Below are 20,552 nucleotides of genomic sequence, written 5' to 3'. Positions count from 1 at the left end.
CACGCCCCACACTATATAAAGCTGCCTTTCAGGCGGCCTCGTGTAGTGTTTGTTAGCATCTGAAGCAGTGGGTGTTCTGTGTACCTTCAACACAGTTACACACCAATCGTTTTTGGCTGATTTACTATTTTGCTCTTGTGTAGTGGTTACTGTCTGTGCCCTGACCGCAGTATACACCACTATATTCACCTCACCTATATAGCTAGTGATCTAGCTTTAATAATAGAGCTTGCAGTCAGTAGTGTTAGTGCGTGCTGTCTGCGTGCTCTGTACCCAGTACATACCACTATATACACCTACATAGCTGTTCTCTATTTGAGCCCGATTGTCATTTGCTGGAGTTATTGGAAGTTGTGTGTGCCTCCAGCACAGCACAGTATACAGCTGTATATACCCCTTTAACTCTGCTGTTTTCTTGTTATTGTCTGCGTGCCCTGACCGCAGTATACACCGTGATATTCACCTCACCTATATAGCTAGTGGTCCATCTTTAACAATAGAGCTTGCAGTCAGCAGTGTCACTCAGGAGATAGTGCGTGCTGTGTGCCTGCTCTGTACCCAGTACATACCGCTATTATCCACCTACATAGCTGTTCTCTATTTGGGCCCGATTGACATCTGCTGGAGTTATTGGAAGTTGTGTGTGCTTCCAGCACAGCACAGTATACATCTGTATATACCCCTTTAACTCTGCTGTTTTCTGGTTATTGTCTGCGTGCCCTGACCGCAGTATACACCGTGATATTCACCTCACCTATATAGCTAGTGATCTAGCTTTAATAATAGAGCTTGCAGTCAGCAGTGTCACTCAGGAGATAGTGCGTGCTGTGTGCCTGCTCTGTACCCAGTACATACCGCTATTATCCACCTACATAGCTGTTCTCTATTTGGGCCCGATTGACATCTGCTGGAGTTATTGGAAGTTGTGTGTGCTTCCAGCACAGCACAGTATACATCTGTATATACCCCTTTAACTCTGCTGTTCTATAAAAAAGGCATCTGCAGGAGTTAGTGGGTGTTGTGTGCCTCCAGAACAATATAAACTACCCAACTACTGTTTTACCCAACTCCCTTCAGGCCATTACCATGTCTGGAAGGCCAGCAAGGAGAGGCAGACAGGCGCGAGCCGATAAAAGAGGGCAAGCAGGCTCTGTGTCTAGAGACAACAGTGCTGGTCGGGGACGCGGTGCATTGTCATCAGCACGTGGCCATGGGACATGCTTGTCCTTCTTTTCTGCAGCTGGACATGTTGAACCGCAACATGCCAACGACTTGGTAGAGTGGATGACCAAGCCCTCTTCATCCTCCTCATCCTCTCTCACCCAGTCTCAGGGTAGTAGAAAAGCAGCTGCCAACACATCGTCGTCCCTCCTCTCAATGTCATCATCAGTGACTCCTTCCCTAGACCCACCACGTCCTCCTGAGGAGTCTCCTGAACTCTTTGAGCACAGTGTTGGGTACATGCTCCAGGAGGATGCCCAGTGTTTGGTGGGCTCTGATGATGACACTCAGCTAGAGGAAGGCAGTAGCGTGAGCACAGAGAGAGGGGATGCTCAAGAAGGACAACAATCTGGCAGTAATGTTCCACAAGCTGCAGCATACTGCCAGGTTTGCTACAGCGATGAAGAGGGAGGGGATGATGAGGGCACTGACTCCACGTGGGTGCCTGGAAGGAGGGAGGAGGAGGAGGAGGAGGAGGAGGAGGCACATGTCCAACGAGGCAGGATGCCCTCCGGGGGCCAGCTTAGGGGCAGCACACCGACTGAATCACACCGCAGAGCTCCGCCTGCGCAGAGCGCTTCCTCTGCGCGTTATTCTAAAAGTTCTTTGGTGTGGGCCTTTTTTGAGACGAGTGCATCAGATCGCACCGCTGCTATTTGCAACATATGTCTCAAGCGTATCTCACGTGGCCAAAACATCAGCCGCTTGGGCACCACATGCTTGACCAGACATATGTTGACCTGCCATGCAGCTCGTTGGCAAGCATACCTCAAAGACCCACACCAAAGAACAAAGCGGACCTCTCCTTGCTCCTCATCAGCTGGCATCTCCAACCCCACTAGACCTTCAGTCCTCTCTGAAACCTGCTCTGAGAGGAATGAAGGTGTAGAATTAGGTGTGTCACAGCCAAGTGCTTCCGGGAACTCTGCTAGTGGTACATCCACGTCCGATTATAGCAGACAAATGTCCCTGCCCCAGCTGCTGGACCGGCGGAAGAAATTTACTCCCAGCCATCCACATGCCCAGCGGTTGAATGCTAGCTTGGCTAAATTGCTAGCACTTCAACTGCTGCCTTTTCAGTTGGTAGATTCGGCCCCCTTCCGTGAGTTTGTACAATGTGCGGTTCCTCAGTGGCAGGTCCCCAAACGCCACTTTTTCTCACGGAAGGCAATTCCGGCTCTCTACCGGCATGTGGAAGGCAATGTCCTTGCCTCGCTGGACAGGGCGGTCAGCGGTAAGGTGCATATTACCGCTGACTCATGGTCCAGCAGGCATGGACAGGGACGTTACCTGTCTTTCACGGCCCATTGGGTCACTCTTCTGGCTGCTGGGAAGGATGCAGGACAAGGTGCAGTAGTATTGGAGGTTGTTCCGCCACCACGCCTCCAAAATGCTACTATTGGTTGTGACACACCTCTCTCCTCCACCCCCTCCTCTTCTTCTTCCTCCACGGCCTCTTCCAGTGCTCTGTCCTCAGAACCAGCGGTGCTCCGTAGGCGTTGCAGGGGCTACGCAAGTACGCAGGCAAAACGATGCCATGCCGTGCTTGCGCTGGTTTGTTTGGGGGACAGGAGCCACACTGGGGCGGATGTTTTGTCAGCTCTGCAGGGGCAGGCCGAGAGGTGGTTGACGCCACGCCAGCTTAAGCCAGGAATGGTGGTTTGCGACAATGGCACCAACCTCCTCTCCGCCCTCCGACAGGGACAACTGACCCATGTGCCCTGTGTAGCTCACGTCCTTAACCTGGTGGTGCAGCGGTTCTTGGGCAGGTACCCCGGCTTACAGGATGTCCTGAAACAGGCCAGGAGAGTCTGTGTGCATTTCCGCCGATCATTTAATGCCTGTGCTCGGCTGGCTGAGCTCCAAAAGGAGTTGAACCTGCCCAAGAACCGCCTTATATGTGACATGCCCACCAGATGGAACTCAACATTGGCCATGCTGCAGCGGCTGCACACGCAGCAGAGGGCCATCAATGAGTACCTGTGCGACTACGGCACTAGGACAGGGTCAGGAGAGCTTGGTTTTTTCTCACCACGCCAGTGGGGCATGATCAGGGATGCATGCACTGTCCTGTCACCGTTTGAGGAGGCCACAAGGATGGTGAGCAGTGACAGTGCATGCATCAGTGACACTATACCTCTTGTCCACCTCTTGGAGCATACGCTGCCTGGAATAATGGACAGGGCACTTGAGGCAGAACAGAGGCAGGAAGAGGAGGACTTCCTTGCCTCTCAAGGCCCCCTTTATCCAGACAGTGTTCCTGCTGTGCCACCCATCACACAGGAAGAGGGTGAGGAAGAGGAGGAGGAGGATGATTGTGTCAGCATGGAGGTGGAGGCTGGCACTCAGCATCAGCAGCAGCAGTCTTATAGGGATGATTTACAGTCCCAAGAAACACGTGGACTTGTACGTGGCTGGGAGGAGGTAGCTGCGGATCATGTTGTCCTTAGTGACCCAGAGGACTCCGGACCGAATGCCTCAGCTAACCTACGCTGCATGGCCTCCCTGATCCTGCAAAGCCTGCGGAAGGATCCTCGTATTCTTCGGATCAAGGAGAGGGACCATTACTGGCTGGCCACTCTCCTTGATCCACGGTACAAGGGTAAGGTTGCCGACCTTATCTTGCCATCGCAGAGGGAGCAGAGGATGAGACATCTCCGGGAGGCCTTGCAGAAAGCTCTGTGCAACGCGTTCCCAGAGACTGGGAGGTCACAAACTCCTGGTCCTGGACAACGTGTTGCTGAGGCATCAGTCAGAAGGAGCGGTGGAGAAGGTGGCCGTCTGACTGATGCGTTCAGACAATTTTTTAGTCCGCAGCCCCAAGGTATGATTGGTTCCAGCACCCATCGCCAGCGTCTAATTTACATGGTGCAGGAATACCTAGGGGCAAGGTCAGACTTGGACACCTTTCCCACTGAAAATCCTCTGGCTTACTGGGTCTTGAGGATGGATCACTGGCCAGAGCTTGCACAGTATGCAATTGAGCTACTGGCCTGTCCTGCATCCAGCGTTCTTTCGGAACGCACCTTCAGTGCTGCTGGTGGCTTCGTTACCGATCACAGGGTGCGCCTGTCCACCGAATCAGTTGATCGACTGACCTTCATCAAGATGAATCAGTCTTGGATCACCCACAGCTACCAAGCACCTGAAGCTGATGTAACCGAATAATTTTTTTTGAAATACCACATCCCTTCAAGACTGCCTATGCTGATGCTGAGTGACTGTCCTGTTATGTTGATTGTCTATCCTCTTCCTCCTCCGCTGATATGTTGGAAGAACATTTTTGGTTCTGGGTGATGCCAGCAGCCCAATTTTTCTGCCCCTGTTTAACAGGGGCGTTTAAGTACAATTTTTGATGCAATGCTTTGCAGCAGGGCTAATTCCTGCAAAAAAACTAGAGTATATGGCAGAGGTTGCAGTGTGATGGCACCAGTGCCTAAGGCCCAATTTTTCTGCCCCTGTTTAACAGGGGTGTTTAAGTACAATTTTTGATGCAATGCTTTGCAGCAGGGCTAATTCCTGCAAAAAAACTAGAGTGTATGGCAGAGGTTGCAGTGTGATGGCACCAGTGCCTAAAGCCCAATTTTTCTGCCCCTGTTTAACAGGGGCATTTAAGTACAATTTTTGATGCAATGCTTTGCAGCAGGGCAAATTCCTGCAAAAAAACTAGAGTGTATGGCAGAGGTTGCAGTGTGATGGCACCAGTGCCTAAAGCCCAATTTTTCTGCCCCTGTTTAACAGGGGCATTTAAGTACAATTTTTGATGCAATGCTTTGCAGCAGGGCAAATTCCTGCAAAAAAACTAGAGTATATGGCAGAGGTTGCAGTGTGATGGCACCAGTGCCTAAGGCCCAATTTTTCTGCCCCTGTTTAACAGGGGCGTTTAAGTACAATTTTTGATGCAATGCTTTGCAGCAGGGCTAATTCCTGCAAAAAAACTAGAGTGTATGGCAGAGGTTGCAGTGTGATGGCACCAGTGCCTAAGGCCCAATTTTTCTGCCCCTGTTTAACAGGGGCGTTTAAGTACAATTTTTGATGCAATGCTTTGCAGCAGGGCTAATTCCTGCAAAAAAACTAGAGTGTATGGCAGAGGTTGCAGTGTGATGGCACCAGTGCCTAAGGCCCAATTTTTCTGCCCCTGTTTAACAGGGGCATTTAAGTACAATTTTTGATGCAATGCTTTGCAGCAGGGCAAATTCCTGCAAAAAAACTAGAGTATATGGCAGAGGTTGCAGTGTGATGGCACCAGTGCCTAAGGCCCAATTTTTCTGCCCCTGTTTAACAGGGGCGTTTAAGTACAATTTTTGATGCAATGCTTTGCAGCAGGGCTAATTCCTGCAAAAAAACTAGAGTGTATGGCAGAGGTTGCAGTGTGATGGCACCAGTGCCTAAGGCCCAATTTTTCTGCCCCTGTTTAACAGGGGCGTTTAAGTACAATTTTTGATGCAATGCTTTGCAGCAGGGCTAATTCCTGCAAAAAAACTAGAGTGTATGGCAGAGGTTGCAGTGTGATGGCACCAGTGCCTAAGGCCCAATTTTTCTGCCCCTGTTTAACAGGGGCATTTAAGTACAATTTTTGATGCAATGCTTTGCAGCAGGGCAAATTCCTGCAAAAAAACTAGAGTATATGGCAGAGGTTGCAGTGTGATGGCACCAGTGCCTAAGGCCCAATTTTTCTGCCCCTGTTTAACAGGGACATGTAATTACAATTCTTGATATAATATTTCACAGGAGGGCCCCTTCCTGTGCCCACCCAGAGTAACTGTGAGGACTTATAGTGTTGTGGCACCAGCACCACAACCACCAAAGGTCAATTTTTCTACCACTGTTCAACAATGGCATGTAATTACAATTCTTGATATAATCGTTCACAGCAGGGCACTCCAGCGGCCACCAAGAGTCACTTTGAGGGCTTACAATGTTGTTGCAAAACCAACACCTTGTTCCGCCATTTCTGCAGAGCATATAGGGCAGGCCCCTACTTTCAAACATCCAATTTACAAACATCTCCTACTTGCAAACGGAAGGAGACAACAGCAAGTGAGATGAAAAAAGATGGACGACAAAACAAATTATACAGGGGTGATAACCCTTCCCTATGTTTTCCAAAAAGCTTAAAGATATTTTTTTTGACTGGAGCTACACTTTAAAAATGTACCGGTTGAAAATGACAAACAGATTCAACTTAACACAACAAACCTACACAGTCCCTGTCTTGTTTGCACCGCCTGTATACTGCTGTTCTGAGTATATAGGGCCTGGGGGCCACACGCATTTCCTTTTTTTAATATGGGTACGGGGTTCCCCTTAATATGCGTACAAGACCCAAATAGGCTGGTAATGGGCAGGGAGGGCTACCCATGCCATTTTTCTGAATGATTTTCAACCATATTGCAGGAACCAGATATAACATTAAAACCGCAAGCAGTTTTAAATGGTGTTATTTCCGTTTAATGTCATTTTGTGCAGGGACTGTTCTAAACACGGGAAACACGTGGCACTTCACAGGCATACTATAGACACCCCCCAGGCACCATATTTAAAGGAATATTTCACTTTTTTTTTTCACTTTAATCGTCATTAAAATCAGTGCTCCCGCCAAAACGGTAGTTTTTAAAACTTTTTCTTGCAGTGACCCATGTCCCCTGAGGCAGGAGGCAGGTCGCCAAACCCTTTTTAGCACACTATCTTGCATATTAGCCGTTAAAATTAGCACTTTCCAATTCGAACGTTCGAGTCCCATAGACTTCAATGGGGTTCTAACGTTCGTGCCGAACGCGGGGGTCGTTCGCAAGTTCTGGTGCGAACCGAACCGGGGGGTGTTCGGCTCATCCCTACCACTGACACCAAAAATAGGGCCCTATTTCTCCCAATTACACCAATAATGGGGCACTATTCCTTCAATGGTACCAACGATGGGGCATTATTCTTCCACTGACACCAATAATGGGGCACCATTCCTTCCACTGACACCAATGATGGGGCACTATTCCTTCCATTGGTACCAACGATGGGGTACTATTCTTTTCATTGACGACAATGACGGGGCACTATTCCTTCCACTGATACCAACAATGGGGTACTATTCTTTTCATTGACGCCAATGACGAGGGCGCAATTACTTCCACTGACACCAATGATAGGGCACTATTATTCCCACCAATATCAATGATAGGACACTATTTCTCCCACTGACACCAACGATGGGGCACTATTCCCTTCAGTGGCACCAATAAGGGGGCACTATTCCTTTCACTGATACCAATGATGGGGCACTTTTCCTTCAACTGACACCAATCATGGGTTACTATTCTTTCCACTGGCACCAATGATGGGGCACTATTCTTCCCACTAATACCAATGATGGGGCATTGTTTACCCCATTTTCTACTCACACTGGCCACAATCCAGCCCCCTTAAAGTCTGAAGGACAGTAAACTGGACCTTTGTTTAGAAAGTTTGGAGGCCCACTGACACGGGTGCTTACAATGATCAGCTTTTATTTATTAATGTAAAATGTTTATCCCAGAAGAAAAAGAGCACTGTTGCAGTAACTGCTTGTGTAACTGCAGTGTGATGTGCAGTTTGGCTTCAATTTGTTAGTTTATCTAAATCTGCTAGTACATCTAACACTGCCCTCCCCCCAGACTGACAATGCTGCAGTCCAAAGGTGCCTCCAGTGCACATTCCTCCACAGTGGGGGCGCTCTAATACAAGAAGTGTGTTACTGGCCAGATCACCAGGTGAAAACAGAAGAAGGAAGAAAGACTATAAAAGAAAACTGATGCAGACACCACAATGATTGGTAAACTGCAATATATTATATTTCTTCTTTTGAGTTCTATACTACTCTAATATCCATATCTGGGCGGAAGATAACTTTTACTTATAACAAGCTGGTGATTGGTTGATTGGACCGCCTAGCAACCAATCACCAGCTTGTCAATAGGAAAAGTTAACCTTGGCAGCTCCCGCTCCCCCGTCCAGTGCTGTGCTCTGCTCTGTAAGTCTCTCAGTATCCTAAATCAGTGAAAGTGTTGATCATTGGTTTTCATTTATTTAATGCTATATCTAACATATCATTAAAATAATTACTTACCAATGCAGTAATGATGTGTGCAGTGCCTATAGTAGCCAATCATATTTTATCCCTATTTTATCTATCACAGTCAGATCAATAAAATATGCTTTATGTTAACCACTTAAGCCCCGGACCATTTTCCAGCTGAAGGACCAGGCCCCTTTTTGCGATTCGGCACTGCGACGCTTTAACTGGTAATTGCGCGGTCGTGCGACGTGGCTCCCAAACTGAATTGGCGTCCTTTTTTTCCCACAAATAGAGCTTTCTTTTGGTAGTATTTGATCACCTCTGCGGTTTTTGTTTTTTGCGCTATAAACAAAATGTTTTTTCAATTTTGAAAAAAATGCAATATTTTTTACTTTTTGCTATAATAAATATCCCCCCAAAAATATATAAAACATTTTTTTTCCCTCAGTTTAGGCCGATACGTATTATTCTACATATTTTTGGTAAAAAAATCGCAATAAGCGTTTATTGATTGGTTTGCGTAAAAGTTATAGGGTCTACAAAATAGGGGATAGTTTTATGGCATTTTTATTAATATTTTTTTTTACTACTAATGGTTAGTGATCAGCGATTTTTATTGTGACTGCGACATTATGGCGGACACGTCGGACATTTTGACACATTTTTGGGACCACTGTCATTTTTACAGCGATCAGTGCTATAAAATTTCATTGATTACTGTAAAAATGACACTGGCAGTGAAGGGGTTAACCACTAGGGGGCTAGGGGGGGTTAAGTGTGTCCTGAGGAGTGATTCTAACTGCGGGGGGGGGGGCGTGGCTATGAATGACACTTCATTGATCATAGCTCCCGATCACATGTGTTGTTAATCGGCCTAAACTGAGTAAACATTTTTTTTTATATATTTTTGGGGGATATTTATTATAGCAAAAGTATAATAAAAAATAATGAGTTTTTTTCAAGACTGTCGCTCTATTTTTGTTTATAGCGCAAAAAAAAACCGCAGAGGTGATCAAATACCACCAAAAGAAAGCTCTGTTTGTGGGGAAAAAAGGATGTCAATTTTGTTTGGGAGCCACGTTGCAGGGCCGCGCAATTGTCAGTTAATTTGACGCAGTGCTGAATCGCAAAAAGTGCTCTGGTCTTTGGCTAGCAAAATGGTCGGGGCTTAAAGGGGATTTTCACACAAATTGAACCTCTGCTTTTTGGAACCCTACCCTCTCCAGTGTCACATTTAGCACCTTTCAGGTGGGAGGGGGGTGCAGAGTATTTGCACCCACTTCTGGGCATAGACTCCCACGGGAGTCTGTGCCTCTTCCCATCCCACCGCACTGTCTGCTGGGACACACACGGGTCCCAGAGACAGCAGGGACCATTCAGATTGCGCTGCTTGACTTGCGCATGCACAGTAGGGAACCGGGAAGTGAAGCCGCTAGGCTTCATCTCCTGCTTCCCTTACCGAAGATGGTGGCTGCAGGACCAAGGGATGGTTCGGTCCTGGGTGTCGACGTCACTGGACCCTGGGACAGGTGAGTGTCCTTATTTTAGAAGTCAAGTCAGCAGCTGCAGTATTTGTAGCTGCTGACTTTTAAAAATAAAGTTTTTGTGGGACTCCCTCTTTAAGTGGTTAACAGTGTCATTTCATGAGATAATTTACGAGGGTGTGTTTAGGGGTGATATTAGGGGCGGGGCAGGGTAGGGGTTGGGTGGGGCAACTGGTGGTGAGTAACTCTGAAGGCTTGAGCCCTGGACTAAATACAAAACACGTGTATTTTTATTTGGATGTTGCCTTTTTTGGTCCCTTTGCCTATTTCTTCCAGATTTGTGCAGTAATAGAGCAGGAAACAACTGCTGCACCTTGTGTGTGTGCAGCTATTTCCTGTTATACAGACCAGTCACTACTGCTCTCTCTTCTTGTGCAGGATGACTGGTCTTGTATCCGCCCCTTCCTGTCGTTTTCTGCAGGCAGCCTGTAGCAAGTGGACCGGCAGGTTCCCTCCCACAGCCTTGCTCTCTGTAGCCCAGGGATGATATTTCCTCTACATTTACAAGGTTACTCCTATGCCGCGTACACATGATCAAACTATCCGGCGGACTCCAGTTCGCCGGACAATCTGCCCGTGTGTGGGCTCTGAAAAAAAAGTCCGGCGGACGTACAAAGCTCACATTCCAGCGGACAATACGGCGGTGTGTGTGTGCTAGTCCGCGGTACTTTTGAAATGAACGGACTTTCCCACAAGGAGAAAAGTCCTTTCATTTTGAGCGCGGCTCCAGGTAGCCGGGACTAGCGAAGGAAGTCAACGTCGCCGGCTTTGGCGGTGAGATTGACACGTCGCTGGCCCCGTCACCTGGTATGGACTTAAAGGGGAAGAAAACGGCGTGGGGGTCCCACCGAGGTCCATATCAGACCCTTAATCTGAGCATGTAACCCGGCCAGTCAGGAAAGGGGGTGGGGATGAGCGAGCGCCCCCCCTCTCCTGAGTCAGACCAGGCCGTGTGCCCTCAACATGGGGGGGTCCTTTGGGGAAGGGGGGGCCACGTGGCCCCCCCACCCCAAAGCACCTTGTTCCCATGTTGATGAGGACAAGGGCCTCTTCCCGACAACCCTGGCCGTTGGTTGTCAGGGTCTGCGGGCGGGGGCTTATTGGAATCCGGGAGCCCCCTTTAATAAGGGGGCCCCTAGATACCAGCCCCCCACCCTATGTGAATGAGTATGGAGTACAATGTACCCCTACCCATTCACCTGTGAAAAAAATGTAAATAAAGCACAACACACAAGGGTTAAAAATTACTTATTGCACAGCTCCGAGGTCTTCTTCCGACTTCCTTTGCTAGTCCCGGTTACCTGGAGCCGCATTCAAAATGAACGGACTTTCCTCCGTGTGTGGGCAAGTCCGTTCATTTCAAAAGTACGGCAGATAGACCTAGTCTGCCGGAAAAATCCCGTGGGTGGGCAGGTCCGCTCGATCGGAAATTTGGCGGACTTTCCGGTGGATTGTCGCCAGACTAAGTCCGCCGGATAGTCTGATCGTGTGTACGCGGCACTAGGCTAGAAAAGGCATTTTGTGCACACTTAGTTGATTTATATACCTTTGTGGCTATCAAAGAATATATTCAAAGTGCAGGGCCACTCTAAAAAACAAAATGACATTAAAATGTTCCAAAAAAAAAGAAAAAAAAATGATTTTTTTTTTTTTAAACTTATCAGAAATGCATGGTGCTAGGCAGATCGTCCTAATCTGCCTCTTCCTATTCCGCGGTGATCTTCAGTCTTCTCTCCTCCTTGCGTTGTCTTCTGGGGAATGGGGCGCGTGTGTTCTAGGAACTGTGTGTGTCCCAGGACACAGCGCACCCCATTCACAAAGCGCTGCGCGACTCACGCATGTGCAGTAGGAAACGGGCAGTGAAGCCGCAAGGCTCCACCGCCTGTTTCCCTTAGATAGAATGGTGGCGCCGGGACCAGAGAGCCGAGAAGACGGGTTGGCCTCGGGCGGCCGACATCACAGGCACCCTTGATAGGTAAGTGTAATTATTAAAAGTCAGCAGCTACAGTGTTTGAATTTCAGCTGGCCCACCCCTTTAAATTCAGAGGAATTACGTGATGGTGATGCTAAGTGAGGGTTTACTACTATTTGCTTCCATCAATCCTCTATTCTTAGTATGTAGCCCTAATGTTCACACAAATATTATAAGTCATAATCATTACTCTGCAATTAGGTATATATTACATTTCCCTTGGCAGCTTCTATTTACAGCTGCGTCGGAGCATGCATGCAGAAAAGTAATGCATGGTATTGTATACAGATCTACAAATATCTGTATTGACTGGACCTTTTGGACATTTAAACTTTGAGATTTTTTTTACATCTGCCTATGGCAGCAATTTTAGCTGTGTGTTAAAGTAAGCTTGTCCATTTTATTTGATTTCATTCAGTTCTTAGCCTATAACTCACAAGTAGACGCACACTAATGTCTGTATTCTGATCTGGTTACAGGGGGACAGTGGAGGACCATTGGTGTGTCTGCAGGAAAATCGTTGGTATTTGGCCGGTGTGACTAGTTGGGGAACTGGCTGTGGGCAGCCGAATAAACCAGGAGTGTACTCTTATGTTCCTGAATTTCTAAGCTGGATATACAACAAGATGGAGGTAAGAACAGAAACAAGATTTTCACCAGTTGGCATTGCAGTTCAGGTCACTCACCTTAAAGTGGAAGTAAACTCCCCTATCGTTTTCAGCCAAGGAAGCTGCCATCTTTGCCTCTGTTTAATCTTCAACTGCTATGGTGCTACACATGTGATTCGTTATGACATCAGCCATTGGGTGGTTTGATAGTTTGGCTGAGAGCACAGCCAATGTGCAGTTAGCATTCCCGGCATCCCTTTTTTTTTTTAACTGTTTAAATCCATGGGTTTACTTCCACTTTAAGAGCCCATTTTACATTTAACACGCATTAACGAGTATTGCATTATTTAATATAAATGGGCTGCCAAGTGTCAACACACTGAAGCATTCCAAAAAATCAGACACGCTACAAACGCAATGCAAAGCAGGATGGTGTTTGCATGCTTTGTGGCCTTCAGAATGAATGACAGCACAATACAAGTAGTGGTTAGGGGTGCATCTTAATCAAAGAAATCTATTGGCCTTCAAGCTAAATAGCCTAATAACAATGGTGACACTAGGAACAGTGGTACAGTAATGGAATGTACTGACTGATGAAGTCATTATACTATTATAGATGTAATATTTTGTTTTTCAAAATAGCTTACTTGAAAAAAGATTTGCCTGTTACGTGAGTTACTGCCATCTTCAGAAATAAGTGAAATAGAGATTTTCTGTGGTGACAAAAAATGGCCCCTTATTAGTCTTATTATTCATGTTTTTTTCTATAGACAGCAAAAAACAAAAAAAAAGCAAACAAGGTTTTAACTATTCTCTACTTAAGCGGTCCCAATCTTTTTGAACCAGGGACCGTTTTTGTGTAAGAAGATTTTTCCACAGACCAGGTGGGGGGGGGGGGGGGGCGGCACTTCAATCATCCCGACACCATGGGCAGTGCCAGGACAAGGTCATCCAGGGTGAATATGTCAAGGTGCGCCCCCCACCCTGTTTTATGCATGACCAATCATCTTACCCACACCTGATCATTATACCTAGGTATAGTGTGCAGAGGCCAAGATTAGATAAATTGAAAAGTGCAAAGGTCAGGAGCAAAAATAATGTATAATAATGAGTGCAGCAGTCAGGAATGGAACAGGGTGTAGGGGTATGAATTATGTAATATATAATGTGCAGAAGTCAAAGATGGGTAAACTACATAGTGCAGAGATAATGAGTATATACATCCTAGTGCACCACAGTATCCTCTATGAGGCATTTCATGTATACAGTATACACAAACACTCATGTGACAACACTGAAGAAATGACACTTTGCTACAATTTAAAGTAGTGAGTGTACAGCTTGTATAACAGTGTAAATTTGCTGTCCCCTCAAAATAACTCAACACACAGCCATAAATGTCTAAATGGCTGGCAACAAAAGTGAGTACACCCCTAAGTGAAAATGTCCAAATTGGGCCCAAAGTGTCAATATTTTGTGTGGCTACCAGGGGCATTGTTAGGTCTGTTTGTCACGTTACCTGCCACCAGATGTGGATGTTCGCTTGCCATATCACCTGCCACCAGATGTGGATAATCGCTTGCCACGTTGCCTGCCACCAGATGTGGATGATCACTTGCCATGTCACCTGCCACCAGATCTGGATGATCGCTTGCCACATCACCTTCCACCAGGTGTGGATGATCGCTTGCCATGTCACCTGCCACCAGATGTGGATTGTCACTTGCCATGTCGCCTGCCACCAGATGTGGATGATCGCTTGCAATGTCGCCTGCCATCAGATGTGGATGATCGCCTGCCGCGTCGCCTGCCACCAGATGTGGATGATCGCATGTCACGACACCTTCTGCCATTTTCAGATTTTCACTTGCCATGACAGCCAGTGCCACCAAATGTGTTGGTTCAGGAGATCAATGATGTGGGGTAGGCAGTGAGAGATGATGTCATCTCGCTGCTCCCCACCGCACCTCTGACATTGAAGAGGCCCATACTGTGAGAGCGGAAAAGCAGTGATGCTGGGAGGGTGCAGAGAGATGATGTCATATCTGCTTGTCTGCCCGCTCGCTTCTCTCATGCGCCTGTCTGGCTCTCTCATGCAGCCTGTTCCCCGCCGCGCTCGCGGCCCGGGGGCACAAATGCCACAGCATGTTGGTTAGGCAGGGACCCCTGCGGCAAGAGACTCAGAGCTATGGGCCCAAGATTCAGGGCTATAGCCTCAATTGCCACCCCCTGGCAACGCCACTGATTGTCACCATTATTTTCCAGCACTGCCCCTACCCTCTTGGGCATGTAGCTCACCAGAGCTTCACAGGTTCCACTGGAGTCCTCTTCTACCCCTCCATGATGACATCACAGAGCTGGTGGGTGTTAGAGACCTTGTGCTCAATAGGGGTTAGGTCTGGAGACATGCTTGGCCAGTCCATCACCTTTAATCTTGACTTCTTTAGCAAGGCAGTGGTTGCCTTGGAGGTGTGTTTGGGGTCATTATCATGTTGGAATACTGCCCTGCAGCCCAGTCTCCGTAGGGAGGGACCTGCTTCAGTATGTCACCGTACATGTTGGCATTCATGGTTCCCACAATGAACAGTAGCTCCCCAGTGCCGGCAGCACTCATGAAGCCCCAGACCATGACACTCCCACCACCATGCTTGACTGTAGGCAATATACACTTGTCTTTGTACTCTGTCCTCACCTGCTTGCCACCACACACACTTGACACCATCTGAACCAAATAAGTTTATTTGGTCTCATTAGACCACAGGACATGGTTCCAGTAATCCATCTCCTTAGTTGGCTTAGTCTGCTTGTCTTCAGCAAACTGTTTGCAGGCTTTCTTGTGCACCATCTTTAGAAGAGGCTTTCTTCTGGGACAACAGCCATGAAGACCAATTTGATGCACCGACAGGCTGACCCCCGCACACCTTCAACATCTCCAGCAATGCTGGCAGCACTCATACGTCTATTTGAGCATGTGCATTCAACTTCTTTGGTTGACCATGCTGGAACCTGTCCTGTTAAACCGCTGTATGGTCTTGGCCACCATGCTGCAGCTCAGTTTTAGGGTCTCGGCGATCTTCTTATAGCCTAGGCCATTTGTATGTAGAGCAACAATTCTTTTTTTCAGATCCTCAGAGTTGCTTGCCATGCGGTGCCATGTTGAATTTCCAGTGACCAGTATGAGAGAGTGAGAGCGATAAAACAAATTTAACAAACCTGCTCGACATTCACACCTGAGGCCTTGTAACACTAATGAGTCACATGACACCGGGTTGGGAAAATGGCTAATTGGGCCCAATTTGGACATTTTCACTTAGGGTTTACTCACTTTTGTTGCCAGCGGTTTAGCCGTTAATGGCTGTGTGTTGAGTTATTTTTAAGGGACAGCAAATTTACACTGTTATACAAGCTGTACACTCACTACTTTACATTGTAGCAAATTGTTATTTCTTCGTTGTTGCCATATGAAAAGATATAATAAAATATTACCAAAATGTGAGGGGTGTACTCACTTTTGTGAGATACTGTATATACATAAAGCCATTATAATGTGTTTTGAAAAACACGTCATCACATGTTTTAATGTGTTATTGTAAATTGTTATTTCCCTATGCCTAATAAAATTCTATTGAGAAAAAAAAAAATTCTCAATAGCAGAAAAAATATATAGATACATACATAAAGTCATCCATTTATATTCATGCCTGACCCAAGTGTCTTCTCTGACATCATCATACATAATAAAGGTTTAAATCCCTGGAAAATAAAAAAAAATCCACCCTTGCAGTAGGGCCTCCGTACTGCATGGGTTAAATGCTCATTTAGTCTAGGTACAGAGGATTAAGATATAAATACCTAAAGGCTAGGTTCACATTTAATTAAAAAATAATATATGCACATATTTTTGCTGTCAATGCAGAGCTGTATAGGCAGTGTGAATGAAACACTGGTGTGCTGATCAATGTGCTTACAGTTCATTTAAACTACAAACAAGTCTGTCTGCCACAGTGGGGGACAGGGCTTGTAGTTTCTACATTCAAAGATTCATGTGAATTAATAATGCGACTGTGTGGGTGAAGCGTTGCACAGCTACGCTGTTTTCACAATGTGACAACATGTGAGTGGAGAAGAACCTCTGCCCGCTGTCACACTGCGAGGGTGGGGTGGGGGGGGGGGGGCTGAAGAGGAGAGGGGGTCAACTAGAACATGTTACATCCTGAATATTAGTGTAACACAGGGGCGGACTGACAACTCACGGGGCCCCCGGGCAATAGGAGATTATGGGACCCCCAGGCAATCAGAGATTATGGGGCCACACAGTGTACACACACACACACACAGTATACAATCACACAGTATACACATACATGTACACACGGTATACACAGACATGTTTATATTGGCTGAGGAGGTACTGGAGAGGTGGGGCAGCTATAATATCAGAATTTTTAGACCAAAAGTATGTTGGTAAGGGACATTTCAGAGACATATGTAAAAATAACACAGATTTTTACATACTGTCCCTGGTTTTACTGAGGCTGGCAACCCTGATGGGGCCCCCTAGTGGCCCAGGGCCCTCAGGCAGTGCTCGAGTAGCCAAATGGTCAGTCCGCCCCTGGTACTTTTGATTGCACACAGTTGGATGAAAGAAGTTAGCAGAGCTTCCCCTCATTCCTGAGAGAAATTTCCCCAGCCTGTTTTCCTTTAGTAAATCGGTCCATATGTCTGGGCCCAGGGCCCTCAAGCAGTGCTCGAGTGGCCGAATGGTCAGTCTGCCCCTGGTGTAACATATAACATGTTCTAAAATGTGAATTTATCATTTAAGCTGGTATACATGCACAGTTTTTTGTTCACATTGCTGGCTGATTGCATCTACCCAAGTGATGCCGATGCAGGAATATGCAGAGACATTGTATTCTGATAGTGTGAACTATATCTTATTTAAAAAGATGTGTATGTAGAATACATCTATGTAGCACCTCAGAGGTCCCAATCTATTCAAGAAATGTACTCTCTCTCTTAGTAAACCTGTAATGCAAGGTGCAGGGCAGGTTTACAGACAGAATAGTACAGGGTGGAAGGCAGAGAAGGGCAGGACTCATGGGGGGAGATGCAGTCTGCCATCTGTCTCAGATCTTCACTTGTGAGAGCTCTGCGGTGTGCTGGGCAGTAAGCAGTGATCAGGGCTCCTGTGTAATCTTCTCTTCTAGCTTTGCCCACCAGTACTGGAGCTCTTACTGTGAAAGCCCCGACTCAGCCAGCCATACTAACAGGAACCCAGGGAGAGAGCTGAGGGAGAGGGTGTTCTCCCTTTCTAAAAAGGGATGTGATACTCATCTTCTGCCTGCCAACAAACTGCCCCCTCCCCACTCCGCCCACCACTCACCTCCTTCAGTGAGGTCTGTGCGACCTGGCCTCAAACAGGCCATGGACTGGCACCAGGCCATGGTCTGGGGGTGGGGGACCCCTGATCTTCTCTATATAAATATAATAACATTTGGGCTTTAAAAATTCTCAGGTACACTGTATTACTATCTTCATTTTTGTAAACTAAAATTTAAATGGACATTATTTAGACTTTCAAGCATAACTAAAGGCAAAACATCTCTCTTTTTTGGAGAGGATTAGAACATATTTTTAATTGCTAGTTGTGCCTATGTTAGGGATATTCTCCCTCTCTATTTGTCCTGTTTACCTTTATCACTGATATCAACAATATGCAAAGTGTAGAGCTAAAAAGAAGAAAGAAAGTGCATAAATCTATACAACAATTTTACCCATACGTAAAGAATCGCATAGGTATTAGTGACTCATATAACACATAGCAACAAGAATTAGTGTCGTCTACATTCAATATACACTTGTGCATGTAAATTATTATACATGAATCAATGAATAAATAAACCTCATGTATAAAATAAATAACAAAAAAAGTCCTTTTGAAAAGTGAAAAATACAGTCCCAAATGTGCAATTGAGTAGCAGATGAGCCGTCCAATCACAGAAATCTATCATGCAACCACCCGTGTGGCGGTACCACCACCTTAATAGATGTAGGCTTACCAGATGATGTGGACCCAACGAATATATATTCTAAGCCCTTGTACACACGGCCGGACATTCTGACAATCAAATCCGTTGGATTTTTTCCGACGGATTTTGTCCCATGGATTTTGTCTGACGGATTTTGTCCGAAACTGTTGTATACACATGGTTGGACGAAGTTGTCGGAAAATCCGATCGTTCAGAACGTGAGGATGTTATTTCGTTACAATGGGACTACATTCAGGCTAGTAGCCAATAGCTTTGATGTAGGAATTTGATCTGAGCATGCGTGGCACTTTGTCCGATCGGAATTCTCTACACATGATCGGAGTATGTCCAATCAGAGCAGTTTGTCGGAAAATATTTCCAGCAAGTTGGAAAATTTGGTCCGACGGATATTCCGATGGAAACAGTCTGATGCATACCACACACAGTCGGAATATCCAACAAAACGGTCCGATAGGACACATTCCGTCGGAATCTCCAACCGTGTGTACAAGGGCTAAGGGTCATGCATGCTTGTTATGGTGATTGTAGGGAATAGGTCTCCCGGGTCTTGGATTGTCAAATTCAGTGTAGGAAATATACATATATATATATATATATATATATATATATATATATATATATATATATATATATATAGTTTATATTGTTTGAACTAAAATATACATTTTTAGTGTGTTAGCTGCTATATTCGGATAGCGCAGTGTTGCATTTGGGTTTTACCTTTATCACTGGGACTGAAAGTAAAAGAAAATCCCAAATTTTGCGTTGTCACCAGAACAGGAATAGAGGGAAATCTTCTACTGGGACACTTGTTCTGATGACAACCAGAGATTTCCTCACTTTTACCTCTTACTTCACGTGGCTATGGAGAAGGAAGTGACACAAAATCTCCTATTTTGGACACAGATGCCAACAAAAAACCTGGCTCTGGTTATAAATCTCTTTCTCTATCCAAATGAAAAAAAAACAAAAAACTTTTCATTTAGTTCTACTTTCAGTCTCTTATTTTTAACAACATTGATTGTATCATGTTGTCTGAACAAAAATATAATTCTCCTTCTTTTCCGAAGCGCCTCAGTTGTGCTCTTCTTAGGACTATTGGAACCCTTATTTTTTATTAACCTTTCAATTATTTTCTGATTTTTCTTTTACAGCTGGAGAGGAACAAGTGACCTATTTCTTTGGAGGAGTAAGAGAATACGACTTGATTGTGACTCTAGAGAACAAAGCACACTACTGAGGAGAAATAACGGGGAGTTCTGAATACACTGTATTAGTGACATTGCATACCTTGCTTAATACAGTGTCATACAATATCACCGTCACTTAAGGTTTTATGGGAACACTCATAAAACAAAGCACAGATCCTCAGAAAATGTCAGAGAAATGCCATTCAGAAGTACCTACCTTGTGATTCTTGGTTAATATTCCTAGCAATGAAGACCTTCTTCTGCAGACCTTCTAAGTACTTTATGCCTTGGGCAAAACTGGAAGTATTGGAGCTGTATTTATGGCATAATCTATGTTGGCTACACAAATGCTTGATTTAAGATAAAATGATACACAAATCTGCAAGTTCCAAAGACCTAACAAGCAATATATTTAAATCTCTTACAGCAGCTGTGTGTTAGTCCATAGCCACAGACAAAGATAGAAATATGGATTTAGGGTAATACCAAGGCATCACCCTAAATCCAAACCTTTGTCTTTAGATTTATTACATAACCTTCATGGGTTCCAAGCTTGCTGTAAAGTGCTGCAATATATTGCCTTACCTATGTGTGGATTAAAACTGTGTTTAATGCTGCAGATGATACAGTAACAAAATGCATAGACAATATAGGCAAAGGTTTGTGGACATCCCACTCCAAAACCCTGGAAATAATTATGGAGTTGCCATTCCTCCCCACTTCAACCCCCTTGACTCTCTGGGAAGGCTTTTAAAGTATTTGTGGTGTTGAAAGAAAGGACCCATCTGGCAATTGGCATTCCGATTGATCCCAATTCAAAAATTCGGAGGGGTATCCACATATGTTTGACAGTACATTTAATAACAACAAAGCATTTTTGGTTGGTTATCACAACAATACAGTGGGTAAAGATTAAATA

The 20,552-nt window shown here is 45.6% G+C and overlaps 1 protein-coding gene across 1 annotated transcript in view; it reads left to right on the top strand.

Moving 5' to 3' along the window:
- Nucleotides 1-20,252, top strand: part of TMPRSS13 (transmembrane serine protease 13) — a 164,496-nt gene extending 144,244 nt beyond the window's left edge. The window contains exons 12-13 of the mRNA XM_077456863.1: nucleotides 12,265-12,417; nucleotides 19,598-20,252. Coding sequence (XP_077312989.1) covers nucleotides 12,265-12,417; nucleotides 19,598-19,615 — 171 coding nt within the window. The 3' untranslated portion in view covers nucleotides 19,616-20,252. The remainder of the gene's footprint in view (nucleotides 1-12,264; nucleotides 12,418-19,597) is intronic.
- Nucleotides 20,253-20,552: the final 300 nt, after the last annotated feature.

This window comes from Lithobates pipiens, unplaced genomic scaffold (assembly GCF_037356315.1).
Source record: "Lithobates pipiens isolate NorthernLeopardFrog02 unplaced genomic scaffold, aLitPip1_a1.2 Scaffold_27, whole genome shotgun sequence".
Taxonomy (NCBI): Eukaryota; Metazoa; Chordata; class Amphibia; order Anura; family Ranidae; genus Lithobates; species Lithobates pipiens.
This window is presented reverse-complemented; position numbering and strand designations above follow the sequence as displayed.